The sequence below is a fragment of the Entelurus aequoreus genome, linkage group LG19 (genome assembly GCF_033978785.1).
Source record: "Entelurus aequoreus isolate RoL-2023_Sb linkage group LG19, RoL_Eaeq_v1.1, whole genome shotgun sequence".
In the NCBI taxonomy this organism is placed as follows: Eukaryota; Metazoa; Chordata; class Actinopteri; order Syngnathiformes; family Syngnathidae; genus Entelurus; species Entelurus aequoreus.
Window position 1 is genome coordinate 3,209,568 of NC_084749.1, and position 19,221 is coordinate 3,228,788.

General features: G+C 39.4%; 2 protein-coding genes across 4 annotated transcripts in view; one reads left to right on the top strand and one right to left on the bottom strand.

Annotated features, from left to right (window-relative positions):
- lpla (lipoprotein lipase a) overlaps positions 1–19,221 on the bottom strand; it is a 743,422-nt gene that overhangs the window by 266,910 nt on the left and 457,291 nt on the right. The gene's annotated exons all lie outside the window — the stretch shown is intronic.
- f8 (coagulation factor VIII, procoagulant component) overlaps positions 1–19,221 on the top strand; it is a 243,650-nt gene that overhangs the window by 132,832 nt on the left and 91,597 nt on the right. For 2 of the 3 annotated variants that reach the window (XM_062027658.1, XM_062027660.1), the window contains 2 exons: positions 14,956–15,067; positions 17,559–17,662. In XM_062027658.1, the coding sequence (XP_061883642.1) occupies positions 14,956–15,067; positions 17,559–17,662 (216 nt within the window). Of the gene's footprint in view, positions 1–2,431; positions 2,608–2,676; positions 2,778–11,242; positions 11,366–13,716; positions 13,903–14,842; positions 15,068–17,558; positions 17,663–19,221 lie in introns of those variants that run through there. The other variant, XM_062027659.1, reaches the window with a different exon arrangement.

A 19,221-nucleotide genomic window follows, 5' to 3' on the forward strand; every position in this document is an offset into this window, starting at 1 on the left:
GTCTGGGTCAGGAGGTCTACAACTTCTTTGTGTGTGTCTGGGTCAGGAGGTCTACAACTTCTGTGTGTGTGTCTGGGTCAGGAGGTCTACAACTTCTGTGTGTGTGTCTGGGTCAGGAGGTCTACAATTTCTGTGTGTGTCTGGGTCAGGAGGTCTACAATTTCTGTGTGTGTCTGGGTCAGGAGGTCTACAATTTCTGTTTGTGTCTGGGTCAGGAGGTCTACAATTTCTGTGTGTGTGTCTGGGTCAGGAGGTCTACAATTTCTGTGTGTGTCTGCGTCAGGAGGTCTACAACTTCTTTGTGTGTGTCTGGGTCAGGAGCTCTACAACTTCTGTGTGTGTGTCTGGGTCAGGAGGTCTACAACTTCTGTGTGTGTCTGGGTCAGGAGGTCTACAACTTCTGTGTGTGTCTGGGTCAGGAGGTCTACAACTTCTGTGTGTGTCTGGGTCAGGAGGTCTACAACTTCTGTGTGTGTGTCTGGGTCAGGAGGTCTACAACTTCTGTGTGTGTCTGGGTCAGGAGGTCTACAACTTCTGTGTGTGTCTGGGTCAGGAGGTCTACAACTTCTGTGTGTGTCTGGGTCAGGAGGTCTACAACTTCTGTGTGTGTGTCTGGGTCAGGAGGTCTACAACTTCTGTGTGTGTCTGGGTCAGGAGGTCTACAACTTTGTTGTGTGTGTCTGGGTCAAGGACATTGGTATCGACACTCTGGTGGATAAATCATGTATCGTTTTTGCATTTCATGATTTCACTTTGCCTCTACTGCCATGTTTGTTGTTGTTGCACACGTCGCTTACAAGTAGCATGTTTTCTCCGTCTTTATCAAAATATAACTATAGATGTCAACATTGTGTATGTGCTAAAAGATTAATGTATGATTGTTTATCAAGATATAACTATAGATATCAACATTGTGTACGTGCTGAAAGATTAATGTATGATTGTTTATCAAAATATAATTATAGATGTCAACATTGTGTATGTGCTAAAAGATTAATGTATGATTGTTTATCAAAATATAACTATAGATGTCAACATTGTGTACGTGCTGAAAGATTAATGTATGATTGTTTATCAAAATATAACTATAGATGTCAACATTGTGTACGTGCTGAAAGATTAATGTATGATTGTTTATCAAAATATAATTATAGATGTCAACATTGTGTACGTGCTGAAAGATTAATGTATGATTGTTTATCAAAATATAACTATAGATGTCAACATTGTGTACGTGCTGAAAGATTAATGTATGATTGTTTATCAAAATATAATTATAGATGTCAACATTGTGTACGTGCTGAAAGATTAATGTATGATTGTTTATCAAAATATAATTGTTTATCAAAATATAACTATAGATGTCAACATTGTGTACGTGCTGAAAGATTCATTCATGATTGCTGCCTTTGGTAAAAGCTGAATTCTTTTAGGTTTTACTCACATTTTCTTTCTTTTATTTAGACTCTGAGTTGGTGCTTTTCAAAACACTTTTAGCAAACATGTTTAATAAATACAAATAATATCCATATAAAACTTAAATGGGAAATAATAAACATCAAACAAACATTCTTGGACTCTACTCGCTTGGACTGGAGTGAAACCTTCATGCTTTTTTCGTTGTCATAAAATCTTGCGCTCTTCTTTTCTTTTTGATGACCTCTCGAGGAACTCTGAAGAAACGTTTATCCTTTTCGTGATTGGAACGATTCATACAGCCGAAAACAACACAAGTACAGGAGCATGTGTTCTTGGGGAAGGGCTAAATGATAGCAATATTCTCCATAACAATAGTCATGGCCTCAGAGCGCCATATGACTGTATATATTTGTTTTATTCTGCTTGGTTTTATGTTTTTTTCTTTGGACTGCCACACCACTACAAGATTTAACCACAATTTACATGAACATCAGAATCAGAAATACTTTATTGATCCCCGAGGGGAGATTAAGATTTTCAGCACAATCCCATTCAAGATCAGACAAACATTACAAGATCGTATTATTATTATAAGATCAATATTTATTCCTATTTTTTTAAATACCGTTGTCAATACAAATGATTCCTGTCTAACATCACTGTTTCTGTGTTGCAAAATGACCTAATACTACAAAGTGTTCTAATAATTTACATTTTTTTATACAAAGAAAAAAGTTATTTCGAGATGTTTCTTATTGTATTTTGTAGTACTTGTACAAACTACAACCACGGTAATATGAATAATCTCTTACTGTTATTAGTTGAAATGTGTAATTGTTGTATTATTTAAAAAAACAATAAAGACTGTTGTTTACGTTATGTGTGGTGTCACTTTGAACTTGACAACACACTTAGATAAACACCCCACAATCTCTCTCTCTCTCTCGCCCGCCCACACACTCTGCATCCACCCACATTTAAAAGTGTCCACCCAGCACAGACTCACATTAGGCAGGTGAACTTTGCCATGGGAGGGTCGCTGCTGCTGCTGCTGTGCATGGTGGTGGTGGTGGTGGTGGTGGTGGTGGAGGCGACACCCAACACAACGCTGAAGGAGCACTACATCGCTGCTGTGGAGATTGGCTGGGACTATGTCCACCACCATGATGATGCAACCACTGACCAAAGGTGACCACTGTTTGTGTTGTCCATCACTTCACAGCTCCTTTAATGCGCATTGTTCTACTCTGCTGACAGGTGGCGCTCCAAAGACACGCCACAGAAATTTAAAAAGGCGATTTACAGGGAGTACACGGACGCCACCTACACTTTACCCACGCACAGAAAGCCATGGGCAGGTAGGTGACTGCAAGTTGATGGAATAGAAGCAGTGATGGACAAGCTACTTGGAAAATGTAGTAAGCTAAGCTACAAATTACTCTCCATTAAATGTAACTAAAATACAAGTTACTCTCCGTTAAATGTAACTAAGATACAAGTTACTCTCCGTTAAATGTAAGTAAGCTACAAGTTACTCTCCATTAAATGTAACTAAGCTACAAGTTACTCTCCATTAAATGTAACTAAGATACAAGTCACTTTCCATTAAATGTAACTAAGATACAAGTCACTCTCCATTAAATGTAACTAAGCTACAAGTTACTCTCCATTAAATGTAACTAAGATACAAGTCACTCTCCATTAAATGTAACTAAGCTACAAGTTACTCTCCATTAAATGTAACTAAGATACAAGTCACTCTCCATTAAATGTAACTAAGATACAAGTTACTCTCCATTAGATGTAACGACGCTACACTTTACTCTCCATTAAATGTAGCTAAGATACCACCCCGGGTCCCGACTCTGGACAGCCAGCACTTCATCCATGGCCACCGGACCTGTGCCCCCCCCCCCCTTCCACAAGGGAGAGGGGGGCAGAGCAGAAAAGAAAAGAAACGGCAGATCAACTGGTCTAAAAAGGGAGTCTATTTAAAGGCTAGAGTATACAAATGAGTTTTAAGATGAGACTTAAATGCTTCTACTGAGGTAGCATCTCTAACTTTTACCGGGAGGGCATTCCAGAGTACTGGAGCCCGAACAGGAAACGCTCTATAGCCCGCAGACTTTTTTCGGGCTCTGGGAATCACTAATAAGCCGGAGTTCTTTGAACGCAGATTTCTTGCCGGGACATATGGTACAATACAATCGGCAAGATAGGCAGGAGCTTGACCGTGTAGTATTTTATACGTAAGTAGTAAAACCTTAAAGTCGCATCTTAGGTGCACAGGAAGCCAGTGCAGGTGAGCCAGTATAGGTATAGGTATAGGTATATATATATATATATATATATATATATATATATATATATATATATATATATATATATATATATATATATATACATATATGGGGAGACATGAAAATAATACGTTACAGTAATCGAGACGAGACGTAACAAACGCATGAATAATAATCTCAGCGTCGCTAGTGGACAAAATGGAACACATTTTAGCGATATTACGGGGATGAAAGAAGGCCGTTTTAGTAACACTCTTAATGTGTGACTCAAACGAGAGAGTTGTTTTAGTAACACTCTTAATGTGCGACTCAAACGAGAGAGTTGTTTTAGTAACACTCTTAATGTGCGACTCAAACGAGAGAGTTGTTTTAGTAACACTCTTAATGTGCGACTCAAACGAGAGAGTTGTTTTAGTAACACTCTTAATGTGCGACTCAAACGAGAGAGTTGTTTTAGTAACACTCTTAATGTGCGACTCAAACGAGAGAGTTGTTTTAGTAACACTCTTAATGTGCGAGTCAAACGAGAGAGTTGTTTTAGTAACACTCTTAATGTGCGGCTCAAACGAGGGAGTTGTTTTAGTAACACTCTTAATGTGCGACTCAAACGAGAGAGTTGTTTTAGTAACACTCTTAATGTGCGACTCAAACGAGAAAGTTGTTTTAGTAACACTCTTAATGTGCGACTCAAACGAGAGAGTTGTTTTAGTAACACTCTTAATGTGCGACACAAACGAGAGAGTTGTTTTAGTAACACTCTTAATGTGCGACTCAAACGAGAGAGTTGTTTTAGTAACACTCTTAATGTGCGACTCAAACGAGAGTTGTTTTAGTAACACTCTTAATGTGCGACTCAAACGAGAGAGTTGTTTTAGTAACACTCTTAATGTGCGACTCAAACGAGAGAGTTGTTTTAGTAACACTCTTAATGTGCGACTCAAACGAGAGAGTTGTTTTAGTAACACTCTTAATGTGCGACTCAAACGAGAGAGTTGTTTTAGTAACACTCTTAATGTGCGACTCAAACGAGAGAGTTGTTTTAGTAACACTCTTAATGTGCGACTCAAACGAGAGAGTTGTTTTAGTAACACTCTTAATGTGCGACTCAAACGAGAGAGTTGTTTTAGTAACACTCTTAATGTGCGACTCAAACGAGAGAGTTGTTTTAGTAACACTCTTAATGTGCGACTCAAACGAGAGAGTTGTTTTAGTAACACTCTTAATGTGCGACTCAAACGAGAGAGTTGTTTTAGTAACACTCTTAATGTGCGACTCAAACGAGAGAGTTGTTTTAGTAACACTCTTAATGTGCGACTCAAACGAGAAAGTTGTTTTAGTAACACTCTTAATGTGCGACTCAAACGAGAGAGTTGTTTTAGTAACACTCTTAATGTGCGACACAAACGAGAGAGTTGTTTTAGTAACACTCTTAATGTGCGACTCAAACGAGAGAGTTGTTTTAGTAACACTCTTAATGTGCGACTCAAACGAGAGAGTTGTTTTAGTAACACTCTTAATGTGCGACTCAAACGAGAGAGTTGTTTTAGTAACACTCTTAATGTGCGACTCAAACGAGAGAGTTGTTTTAGTAACACTCTTAATGTGCGACTCAAACGAGAGAGTTGTTTTAGTAACACTCTTAATGTGCGACTCAAACGAGAGAGTTGTTTTAGTAACACTCTTAATGTGTGACTCAAACGAGAGAGTTGGGTGGAAGATAATACCCAGATTCTTTACCGAGTCGCCTTGTATAATTGTTTGGTTGTCAAATGTTAAGGTGGTATTATTAAATAGGTGTGTCATTGTTTGGTTGTCAAATGTTAAGGTGGTATTATCAAATAGGTGTGTAATTGTTTGGTTGTCATATGTTAAGGTGGTATTATTAAATAGGTGTATAATTGTTTGGTTGTCAAATGTTAAGGTGGTATTATTAAATAGGTGTATAATTGTTTGGTTGTCAAATGTTAAGGTGGTATTATTAAATAGGTGTATAATTGTTTGGTTGTCAAATGTTAAGGTGGTATTATTAAATAGGTGTATAATTGTTTGGTTGTCAAATGTTAAGGTGCTATTATTAAATAGGTGTATAATTGTTTGGTTGTCAAATGTTAAGGTGGTATTATTAAATAGGTGTATAATTGTTTGGTTGTCATATGTTAAGGTGGTATTATTAAATAGGTATATAATTGTTTGGTTGTCATATGTTAAGGTGGTATTATTAAATAGGTGTATAATTGTTTGGTTGTCATATGTTAAGGTGGTATTATTAAATAGGTGTATAATTGTTTGGTTGTCAAATGTTAAGGTGGCATTATTAAATAGGTGTAAAATTGTTTGGTTGTCATTTGTTAAGGTGGTATTATTAAATAGGTGTATAATTGTGTGGTTGTCATATGTTAAGGTGGTATTATTAAATAGGTGTATAATTGTTTGGTTGTCATATGTTAAGGTGGTATTATTAAATAGGTGTATAACTGTTTGGTTGTCAAATGTTAAGGTGGTATTATTAAATAGGTGTATAATTGTTTGGTTGTCATATGTTAAGGTGGTATTATTAAATAGGTGTATAATTGTTTGTTTGTCATATGTTAAGGTGGTATTATTAAATAGGTGTATAATTGTTTGGTTGTCAAATGTTAAGGTGGTATTATTAAATAGGTGTAAAATTGTTTGGTTGTCATATGTTAAGGTGGTATTATTAAATAGGTGTATAATTGTTTGGTTGTCATATGTTAAGGTGGTATTATTAAATAGGTGTATAATTGTTTGGTTGTCATATGTTAAGGTGGTATTATTAAATAGGTGTATAATTGTTTGGTTGTCATATGCTAAGGTGGTATTATTAAATAGGTGTATAATTGTTTGTTGTCAAATGTGAAGGTGGTATTATTAAATAGGTGTATAATTGTTAAGGTGGTATTATTAAATAGGTGTATAATTGTTTGGTTTTCAAATGTTAAGGTGGTATTATTAAATAGGTGTATAATTGTTTGGTTGTCATATGTTAAGGTGGTTTTATTAAATAGGTGTGTAATTGTTTGGTTGTCATATGTTAAGGTGGTATTATTAAATAGGTGTATAATTGTTTGGTTGTCAAATGTGAAGGTGGTATTATTAAATAGGTGTATAATTGTTTGGTTGTCATATGTTAAGGTGGTATTGTTAAATAGGTGTATAATTGTTTGGTTGTCAAATGTTAAGGTGGTATTATTAAATAGGTGTATAATTGTTTGTTGTCAAATGTGACGGTGGTATTATTAAATAGGTGTATAATTGTTAAGGTGGTATTATTAAATAGCTGTATAATTGTTTGGTTGTCATATGTTAAGGTGGTATTATTAAATAGGTGTATAATTGTTTGGTTGTCATATGTTAAGGTGGTATTGTTAAATAGGTGTATAATTGTTTGGTTGTCAAATGTTAAGGTGGTTTTATTAAATAGGTGTATAATTGTTTGTTGTCAAATGTGAAGGTGGTATTATTAAATAGGTGTATAATTGTTAAGGTGGTATTATTAAATAGGTGTATAATTGTTTGGTTGTCAAATGTTAAGGTGGTATTATTAAATAGGTGTATCATTATTTGGTTGTCAAATGTTAAGGTGGTATTATTAAATAGGTGTATCATTATTTGGTTGTCAAATGTTAAGGTGGTATTATTAAATAGATGTCGGTGTCGAGCAGGACCGATAATCAGCATTTCCGTTTTCTTAGCGTTGAGTTGCAAAAAGTTAGCGGACATCCATTGTTTAATTTCATTAAGACACGCCTCCAGCTGACTACAATCCGGCGTGTTGGTCAGCTTTAGGGGCATGTAGAGTTGGCTGTCATCATCACAACAGTGAAAGCTAACACGTATGATGTCATCATCACAACAGTGAAAGCTAACACGTATGATGTCATCATCACAACAGTGAAAGCTAACACGTATGATGTCATCATCACAACAGTGAAAGCTAACACGTATGATGTCATCAGCATAACAGTGAAAGCTAACACGTATGATGTCATCAGCATAACAGTGAAAGCTAACACGTATGATGTCATCAGCATAACAGTGAAAGCTAACACGAATGATGTCATCAGCATAACAGTGAAAGCTAACACGTATGATGTCATCATCACAACAGTGAAAGCTAACACGTATGATGTCATCATCACAACAGTGAAAGCTAACACGTATGATGTCATCAGCATAACAGTGAAAGCTAACACGTATGATGTCATCAGCATAACAGTGAAAGCTAACACGTATGATGTCATCAGCATAACAGTGAAAGCTAACACGTATGATGTCATCATTATAACAGTGAAAGCTAACACGTATGATGTCATCAGCATAACAGTGAAAGCTAACACGTATGATGTCATCAGCATAACAGTGAAAGCTAACACGTATGATGTCATCAGCATAACAGTGAAAGCTAACACGTATGATGTCATCAGCATAACAGTGAAAGCTAACACGTATGATGTCATCAGCATAACAGTGAAAGCTAACACGTATGATGTCACCTAGCGGCAGCATGTAAATACTAAAGAGTGCAGGGCCAAGAACCGAACCCTGGGGAACTCCGCACGTTACCTTGACATAGTCCGAGGTCACATTGTTATGGGAGACACACTGCATCCTGTCAGTAAGATAAGAGTTAAACCAAGACAAGGCTAAGTCTGACATACCAACACGTGTTTTAATACGCTCTAATAAAATATTATGATGGACGGTATGGAAAGCGGCGCTAAGATGAAGAAGCAGCAACATAGATGACATCCATGGTTAGCAATAGATCATTAGTCATTTTTGCGAGGGCTGTCTCTGTAGAGTGATTTGCCCTGAAACCGGATTGAAAAGGTTCACAGAGATTGTTAGACACTAAGTGTTCATTTAGCTGCTGTGCGACTATTTTTTCGAGGATTTTCGAAATAAACGGAAGGTGGGACACCGGTCGGTAGTTTACCATGAGGTCAGGATCGAGGTTAGGTCTTTTGAGTAGAGGATGAATAACCGCTTTTTTGAATGCTAGGGGAACAGTGCCGTAGGAAAGTGATAAGTTTATAATATTTAGCACTGATGGACCTAATAATACAAACAGTTCCTTGATAAGTTTTCCAGGAAGTGGGTCAAGTAAACATGTTGTTTGTTTTATCCCACTTACACGCTGTAATAATTCCTCTGTTATTTCATCAAAAAGAAAGAGACTATTTTGGAGGGCGGTATCCGTCGTATATACAGTCGTATCTGTGTTAATAGAACCCAGTTGTAGCTGAGATGCATTGTCTTTAATCTCTTTTCTAATGACTTCAATTTTCTTATTAAAGAAATTCATAAAGTCATCTGCCAAGTGGGTGGAGCTACTGGGAGGAGTCCCTTGTTGGGTTAGCGATGCTACTGTACTAAACAAAAATTTAGGATCGTTTTTGTTGAGGCGGATGAGATTTGAGTAATATTGAGCTTTAGCTAAGGTAAGCATGCGTTTATAAGTTATTAAACAATCACTCCATGCTTGATGGAAAACCTCAAGTTTAGTCGCGCGCCATTTGCGTTTCAGCTTTCTACATGATCATTTAAGAGCTCTAGTTTCTTCTGTAAACCATGGGGTACGCCTTTTAGGGGCCCTTTTTAGCTTTAGTGGTGCTATACTATCAATGGTTTCGCGCAGGGCGTCGTTAAAGTTGTTAGTGAGGTTATCAATAGAGCCCACATAATTTGGAATGGCGCCATTACCGAAGGCAGTAGGCCAGCAAGAGTCATCGTTGTGGCAGCATTAATGTTGACGCTGCTAAAGCAGTTATTATTATTATTATTAGTTTGTTGACAAGGAGTCAGAACTTCGACTTTTATAAGGTAATGATCGGACATTACTTTAGTATACCGGAGTATCATAATTTTGGAGGTGGTGACACCCCTGACAAGCACTAGATCTATCGTATTACTGTTGCGATGTGTGGGTTCATTTATTATTTGTGTAAGACCACAGCTATCAATTATAGTCTGGAGCGCCACGCATGGAGGGTCCGATGGGGTATTCATATGGATATTAATGTCCCCCATTATGATTATATTGTCGGCTTGCATCACTAGATCAGCAACAAACTCTGAGAATTCACTGATAAAATCCGAATAGGGCCCTGGTGGGCGGTAGATAACAGCCAGGTAGAGAGGCAGCGGTGTGACAGACCTCATAGTAAGCACCTCAAATTATATATATTTATTATTTAGGTCAGGGCTAAGGTTAAGGTTTTCATTGTATATTAGTGCGACCCCCCCACCCCTTTTAAGGGGACGGGCAATATGCGCATTCGTATAGTTAGGAGGAGATTCCTCATTCGTTGTTTAACAAGTTTAAGTTTAACATATATATGTTTATATAGCTCCACACTCTGCGGAGTTAAAATAACATTTACAAAATATTTAAGTTCTTTACACTATTTTAGAGTTTCTTCTTTAATACTAAATTTAACATGTTTTACATTGAACAGAATTTGATATTACAATAAAATGGTACACACAAAATAGTCGAATAAGAACACTTTAATTCGAAGAACATTTATTTTGGTTTGTCCCATGCAGTCAGTTAAAAAACTTCCTTATTGTACAAATGATGTATACAGTAAACCCTTCTTCCTTGAATTAGTTTGAGAAGATACATTTTTTAAAGTAGTAATTATTCACTATAAACCAAATATTTTCAAAGCTAGAGCATACAAATTGGTTTACTTCCTTCTAAATATTTTTTTTTCAACATTATGAATGACCTCTAGACATAAGATAACACCTTTAACACTGTTTTAAACCAATATAATACTGATCCTGAGGCTGAGCCAATCAGTGGCCACGATACTGAACACTGTGTTCAGATTGATTTGGGCTCTAGTGTCCAATACTACAATAGTATTTAGACATTTGTATACATGAAATGCTTCATTTAGGAAAACATGCTTAAAAAACAACAACAAAAAACAGCGATGTGGAGAAACCGCAATATTGGCGATGTGGCGAGGGATGATTTTAAGCATATTAAAATAATTTACCAAACCACATTCAAAAAGGATTTGTAAGAAAGTCATTAGAAAGTAAAAGGAACTGAGATGTATTTTTTAAAAGTAGATTTAGAAGAGTGACAAAGAAAAATGCATTTCAATCGAGGATGTTGGAACAAACTTGACAGTGGAATAAAACAATAGAAATGTTTCTGGATTTAAAAAGAAAATCATGACGATAAAAAGATAGGAGTTTGCAGAAAATATTTGTATTTTGTGTAAATGTAGCATTAATGGTAAATAGCCAATGTTGGACAGATAGTTAGATATATATTTATTTCTGCTCATTTCCAGTCATGATTTCAAGTTATTAGTGAGTGAAATCAAAGTAAATGTGCTTATCAGTCCCCTAAAGGTCTGTGCCAGATTCATCCAAATTTTACAGTGGGTGTGTTTCGTAGAATGTGTTGACCTCCGTGAGAAATTTCAAGTCAATACGGCTGATGAATGTTGCTGCTTATTTATTCCCATGAGTGTTTGCAGGCATTCAAGGTCCAGTGATCGTGACTCAGGCCCCTGAGCGGGTGGTCGTGCACTTCAAGAACCTGGCGTCCAAACCTTACAGTATCAGCCCTGTGGGGATCACCTACTGGAAGCAGTCTGAAGGTAATACAACTTCACCTACTGGAAACAGTCTGAAGGTAATACAACTTCACCTACTGGAAACAGTCTGAAGGTAATACAACTTCACCTAACTGGAAGCAGTCTGAAGGTAATACAACTTCACCTACTGGAAACAGTCTGAAGGTAATACAACTTCACGTACTGGAAACAGTCTGAAGGTAATACAACTTCACGTACTGGAAACAGTCTGAAGGTAATACAACTTCACCTAACTGGAAGCAGTCTGAAGGTAATACAACTTCACCTACTGGAAGCAGTCTGAAGGTAATACAACTTCACCTACTGGAAGCAGTCTGAAGGTAATACAACTTCACCTAACTGGAAGCAGTCTGAAGGTAATACAACTTCACCTACTGGAAGCAGTCTGAAGGTAATACAACTTCACCTACTGGAAGCAGTCTGAAGGTAATACAACTTCACCTACTGGAAGCAGTCTGAAGGTAATACAACTTCACCTACTGGAAGCAGTCTGAAGGTAATACAACTTCACCTAACTCAATGAGAAATCATCTTAAGGGCTTAAAAAATGTCCATGCAGCTTTTTGTCCTTCCTGAACAAAGACTCAAGAGTTGTTGCTACTTGCTGTATCTGACAAAAGTGAGTCCAACCTTCACGTTCAGCAACTATTATTATTACGCTCTCTAAATGTATAGAAATAAATGACCATGTAGAGGAAGTCAACTGTAATATATGAGTAGCAATTGTGACTTGCCTACACGCAAGCATGGCAGTGGAAGTGTTGAGGTGTGGCCAAACAGCTCAATTGTTGCTCATCTGACATCACATGGACAAAGATAAGACCTTCTGGAGGAAAGTTCTGTGGTCAGATGACAAGACTCTGCAGCATTTCGTGGACATCGGAGGTGGTGCCCCTGGATTGGCGGAATGGAGTGGTGGTTCCTCTATTTAAAAAAAGGTGAACCGGAGGGTGTGTTCCAATTATCGTGGGAGCACACTCCTCAGCCTTCCCGGTAAGGTCTATTCAGGTGTACTGAAGAGGAGGCTACATCGGATAGTTGAACTTCGGATTCAGGAGGAGCAGTGTGGATTTTGTCCTGGTGGTGGAACTGTGGACCAGGTCTATAGTCTTGGCAGGGTCCTTGAGGGTGCATGGGAGTTTGCCCAACCAGTCTACATGTGATTTGTGGACTTGGAGAAGGCATTTGACCGTGTCCCTCAGGAAGTCCTGTAGAGAGTGCTCAGAGAGTATGGGGTATCGGACTGTCTGATAGTGGCGGTGTGCTCCTGTATGATCAGTGTCAAGAACTTAGTCCGCATTGCCGGCAGTATGTCCGACCCGTTTCCATTGAGGTTTGGACTCGGCCAGGGCTGCCCTTTGTCACCAATTCTGTGTAAGACTTTTGTGGACATAATTTCTAGGCGCAGTCAGGGCGTTCAGGGGATTTGGTTTGGTGGCTGCAGCATTAGGTCTCTGCTTTTTGCGGATGATGTGGTCCGGATGGCTTCATCTGGCCAAGATCTTCAGCTCTCACTGGATCGGTTTGCAGCCGAGTCTGAAGAGACTGGGATGAAAATCAGCACTGCCAAGTCCGAGTCCATGGTTCTCGCCCGGAAAAGGAGGGAATGCCATCTGTAGTTTGGGGAGGAGATCCTGAGGAGTTCAAGTACCTCGGGGTCTTGTTCATGATGTGGGATCTGAGCCCAGGATGTGGTTGTGGCTAGTTGCAGCCCTTTGAGACACTGGTGATTAAGGGCTATATAATTAAACTTTGATTGATTGATTGATTCTTTACTTAGGCTGCTGCCCCCGCGACCTGACTGTGGATAAGCAGTAGAAGATGGATGGATTATTTGTAATAATTGTTATATAATTGTATATTATACAAATAATTACACATCTAGAAAGTTCTCGTCATGGCCTTTAATTTGAGGTATGACTTGGTGTGGTTTGTTGCAAACTGATTTTTGAGGTGCTTACTGGTGACCTTGCCCTAACCGCCTCAAAGGAATCAGCCGAGCCACATCAAACTACTTGTGTCCCAGATGTGGAAAAGACAATTGAGGTGAGAAAGTGTTGCAAAGAAAGAAAATGGACATTGTGGTACTTAGTGGTAATAACACACCATGGAGGATCTTGCATGTGCAGCTGGAGACAAAAGATGTCAGCCTCAACCTCCCAGAGCGAGTTCAAGAGTGATCCCCACTAGGCTCCCTCTGAGCACAGTGGCATGTATCATTTCCTGTAAGCTGCTGGCGTCTTCCTGCCACAGGATGTTTTCCCACAATGGACCTTATCATTATTTGAAAAGCTCTACAAATCAGCCAACAGGATTCTGTTAGACTGTTTTTATTTCTGATGTTTACTCCACAGCTGGCCAAGAGAAGGACGATGCCGTGGCTCCTGGAAGATACCGCAAGTACGTGTGGGACATCGGCCCCAATGAAGGCCCCACAGACGGTGACCCGGAGTGTCTTACCTACTCATACTCGTCTCAGGTGGACCCGGTCCGAGACCTCAACTCTGGGCTTATCGGTGTCCTGCTGATCTGCAAGTCATGTATGTCAGGCAATGGCACAAATCATACAAATGTTCCTTACATAACTCGCTAGAGATCATTCCGTCTTTTATTATCAAGCCAAGTTGGCTGTGTTGAAAGAATGTTTGCCAGATTATAACATTGTTATTTTACTTATCTGTTACTTATTAGTCTACAAAACTTACAAAAACGACACATTGTCCTATCAAAAATGTCCTTTTTGTTATCCTCTATTTATCCTCACATAAACTAATGTAATCCTTTAAGATTTCATTTTTCTATAATTGACCATAAGATGGCGCTTACTTTTCCCATTTAAGGCATGCAGCAAAAGTTGACGCCATTTTTTTGCAAGGGTGATTTACTATAAATAATATTGTATGATTAAACATACAGTAATGACCACAAACTTATCATTTATATTTACTGTATAATTGTGTCTACATTTGTGTTTGTATTTATATTTATTATATCTATATTTATATATACTTGGTTATTTTTCAATTTCACCACTGAGAGGTCATGAATTGGTAGCAACATTGATAACCATGTTTTTTTTTTGTTAGTTTTTTTGTAGGTGTCAGATTAAAAACTAAATAATGACATTAAAAATAAAATTAAAAATCTTAACAGTTATCAATATTGCTTCTAATGATTGACCCATCTCAGGGGGGCAATACAAAAATAACCAAATAATCCTTTACAATTTCTTTATTATTTATTATTGTCATTATTATTGTGCGTCATTTTAATAATAAAAACTTAGGAGTTATGAAAACTGAAACTTCAAAATGTTTGAAATCCAATAAATGTAACAAACATTTGTCATCTATATTTCAAACTAAAAATATATGTATATATATTTTTTACAGCAGTTTTTTTTTTTTATCAGCTAATACTTCTTGAAGGTTCCCACTGAGAAAAAGAAGTATTATAAGAAGTACTATGTGTGTACTGCAGGGGCATTGCGTGGAGGGGAGAGGATAAATCCTGCCTTCGTGCTGCTGTTTGCCGTGTTTGACGAGAGCAAGAGCTGGTATGGAGACAAGAACTCGTATGGAGACAAGAACTCGTATGGAGACAAGAACTGGTATGGAGACAAGAGCTGGTATGGAGACATGAGGGAGAGGAGCAGCAGAAAAGAATACCACACCATCAATGGATACACCAACTCCACCTTACCTGGTAGTGACCTCTAGTGACCTTTGCACAATGTCATTGTTACCTCTTATTGTTATTTAAAGGCCTACTGAAACCCACTACTACCGACCACGCAGTCTGATAGTTTATATATCAATGATGAAATCTTAACATTATAACACATGCCAATACGGCCGGGTTAACTTATAAAGTGACATTTTAAATTTGCCGCTAAACTTCCGGTTCGAAACGCCTCTGAGGATGACGTATGCGCGTGACGTAGACCGGCGAACACGGGTATGCCAATACGAAAAAGCTCTGTTTTCATTTCATAATTCCACAGTATTCTGGACATCTGTGTTCGTGAATCTGTTTCAATCATGTTCATTGCATTATGGAGAAGGAAGCCGAGCAAGCAAAGAAGAAAGTTGTCGGTGCGAAATGGACGTATTTTTCGAACGTAGTCAGCCACAACAGTACACAGCCGGCGCTTCTTTGTTTACATTCCCGAAAGATGCAGTCAAGATGGAAGAACTCGGATAACAGAGACTCTAACCAGGAGGACTTTTGACTTGGATACACAGACGCCTGTAGAGAACTGGGACAACACAGACTCTTACCAGGATTACTTTGATTTGGATGACAAAGACGCAGACGTGCTACTGTGAGTATGCAGCTTTGGCTTTTTTTTGCGTATGTACGTAACTTTTTTAAAATATATAAGCTTTATGAACCTTGGGTTAGGTGAACGGTCTTTTGGGCTGAGTGATTGTGTGTGTTGATCATGTGTTTGAATTGTATTAATAATAATAATAATAATACCTGGGATTTATATAGCGCTTTTCTAAGTACCCAAAGTCGCTTTACATGTTAAAAACCCATCATTCATTCACACCTGGTGGTGGTAAGCTACTTTCGTAACCACAGCTGCCCTGGGGTAGACTGACAGAAGCGTGGCTGCCAATTTGCGCCTACGGCCCCTCCGACCACCACCTATCATTCATTCAACATTCATTCACTGGTCTGAGCGGCACCGGGGGCAAGGGTGAAGTGTCCTGCCCAAGGACACAACGGCATGGTAAGAGGCGGGGAGCGAACCTGCAACCCTCAGGTTTCTGACACGGGCGCTCTACCCACTACGCCACGCCACGCCAACTCAGTATTGGTGTGTTCTATGGAGCTAGGAGCTAGCAGAGGAGCTAGGAGCTAGCATAACACGTACCGTACCGTACGTGCGCGTCACGTACGTAACTTTTTAAAAATATATAAGCTTTATGAACCTTGGGTTAGGTGAACGGTCTTTTGGGCTGAGTGATTGTGTGTGTTGATCATGTGTTTGAATTGTATTGGCGTGTTCTATGGAGCTAGGAGCTAGCAGAGGAGCTAGGAGCTAGCATAACACGTACCGTACCGTACGTGCGCGTCACGTACGTAACTTTTTAAAAATATATAAGCTTTATGAACCTTGGGTTAGGTGAACGGTCTTTTGGGCTGAGTGATTGTGTGTGTTGATCAGGTGTTTGAATTGTATTGGCGTGTTCTATGGAGCTAGGAGCTAGCAGAGGAGCTAGGAGCTAGCATAACAAACACGCAGGTGTTATTATGCAGGATTAATTTGTGGCATATTAAATATAAGCCTGGTTGTGTTGTGGCTAATAGAGTATATATATGTCTTGTGTTTATTTACTGTTGTAGTCATTCCCAGCTGAATATCAGGTACCGTGAGTATGCAGCCTTGGCTGCTAAACATTCGATAACTTGACCGTATGTGCGCGTCACGTACGTAACTTTTTAAAAATATATAAGCTTTATGAACCTTGGGTTAGGTAAACGGTCTTTTGGGCTGAGTGATTGTGTGTGTTGATCAGGTGTTTGAATTGTATTGGCGTGTTCTATGGAGCTAGGAGCTAGCAGAGGAGCTAGGAGCTAGCATAACAAACACGCAGGTGTTTTTATGCAGGATTAATTTGTGGCATATTAAATATAAGCCTGGTTGTGTTGTGGCTAATAGAGTATATATATGTCTTGTGTTTATTTACTGTTGTAGTCATTCCCAGCTGAATATCAGGTCACCCCCGGCTCTCACAGCATCTTCCCTATCTGAATAGCTTCAACTCCCCACTAGTCCTTCACTTGCACTTTACTCATCCACAAATCTTTCATCCTCGCTCAAATTAATGGGGAAATTGTCGCTTTCTCGGTCCGAATCTCTCTCACTTCATGCGGCCATCATTGTAAACAATAGGGAACTTTGCGTATATGTTCAACTGACTACGTCACGCTACTTCCGGTAGGTGCAAGCCTTTTTTTTTATCAGATACCAAAAGTTGCAATCTTTATCGTCGTTGTTCTATACTAAATCCTTTCAGCAAAAATATGGCAATATCGCGAAATGATCAAGTATGACACATAGAATAGATCTGCTATCCCCGTTTAAATAAAAAAAATTCATTTCAGTAGGCCTTTAACTCCTTCATTGTGTGTGTGTGTGTGTGTGTGTGTGTGTGTGTGTGTGTGTGTGTGTGTGCACTTGCAGGTTTGACAATGTGCCAAAGCAACTTAGTAGTGTTGTGGCATGTGATTGGTGTGGGCACTGCCCCACAGATACACTCCCTCCACTTCCAGGACCACACTCTGATGGTAACACACATTTAACTCTGACGGTAACACGCATTTAACGCTGATGGTAACACACATTTAACTGTGATGGTAACACACATTTAACTGTGATGGTAACACACAATTAACATCAGCTTTCACAATAGATTTACTGATGTGACCCCAGTGAAATGTGCTATTTATTCATAAAATATGAATATATATATAAAGCAAATATGAATTATATATGCTTTAGCCATTCATTTGCTCAAAAAAAAGAAAACATCAGCTGTTTGTATTTTTCTGAAATGTTTAATCATTAAATAAAAAAATAGTTATGTAGGTTTATTTTAAGCTAAATGCATTGGCAAAATGTACTTAATTTATTTTAAGTGTTTGTTTTGATAATGTATGTTCATTAAATACATTTGTAAATAACACATAAATATATCTGTTATGTATATATACACACATATACATATATGTGACATGTTCAAAGTTCTTCCGGAGGCTGGAATTGTCACGAGGGAGGTGCTGGACATTGAGTCCGAGTGGACGATGTTCCGTACATCTATTGTCGAGGCGGCCGATTGGAGCTGTGGCCGCAAGGTGGTTGGTGCCTGTTGTGGCGGTAATCCTGTACGGTGAGGGATGCCGTCAAGCTGTAGAAAGAGTCCTATCGGGTTCTTTCGGCTCATAGGACTCCAGAGGCAGCAGACGGGTACCGACAGGCCAAGTGGTGTGCGGCTTCAGCGGTCGCGGAGGCAAAAACTCGGACATGGGAGGAGTTCGGAGAAGCCATGGGAAAACGACTTCCAGACGGCTTCGAAGCGATTCTGGACCACCATCCGCCGCCTCAGGAAGGGGAAGCAGTGCACTATCAACACCGTGTATGGTGAGGATGGTGTGCTGCTGACCTCCACTGCGGATGTTGTGGATCGGTGGAGGGAATACTTCGAAGACCTCCTCAATCCTACCAACACGTCTTCCTATGAGGAAGCAGTGCCTGGAGAATCTGTGGTGGGCTCTCCTATTTCTGGGGCTGAGGTTGCAGAGGTAGTTAAAAAGCTCCTCGGTGGCAAGGCCCCGGGGGTGGATGAGATCCGCCTGGAGTTCCTAAAGGCTCTGGATGCTGTGGGGCTGTCTTGGTTGACAAGACTCTGCAACATCGCGTGGACATCGGGGGTGCTACCTCTGGATAGGCAGACCGGGTTGGTGGTTCCTCTCTTTAAAAAGGGGAACCTGAGGGTGTGTTCCAATTATCGTGGGATCACACTCCTTAGCCTTCCCGTTAAGGTCTATTCAGGTGTACTGGAGCTACGCCGGATAGTCGAACCTCGGATTCATGAGGAACAGTGTGGATTTCGTCCTGGTCGTGGAACTGTCGACCAGCTCTATACTCTCGATAGAGTCCTTGAGGGTGCATGGGAGTTTGCCCAACCAGCCTACATGTGCTTTGTGGACTTGGAGAAGGCATTCGACCGTGTACCCCGGGAAGTCCTGTGGGGAGTGCTCAGAGAGTATGGGGTATCGGACTGTCTGATTGTGGTGGTCCGCTCCCTGTATGATCAGTGTCAGAGCTTGGTCCGCATTGCCGGCAG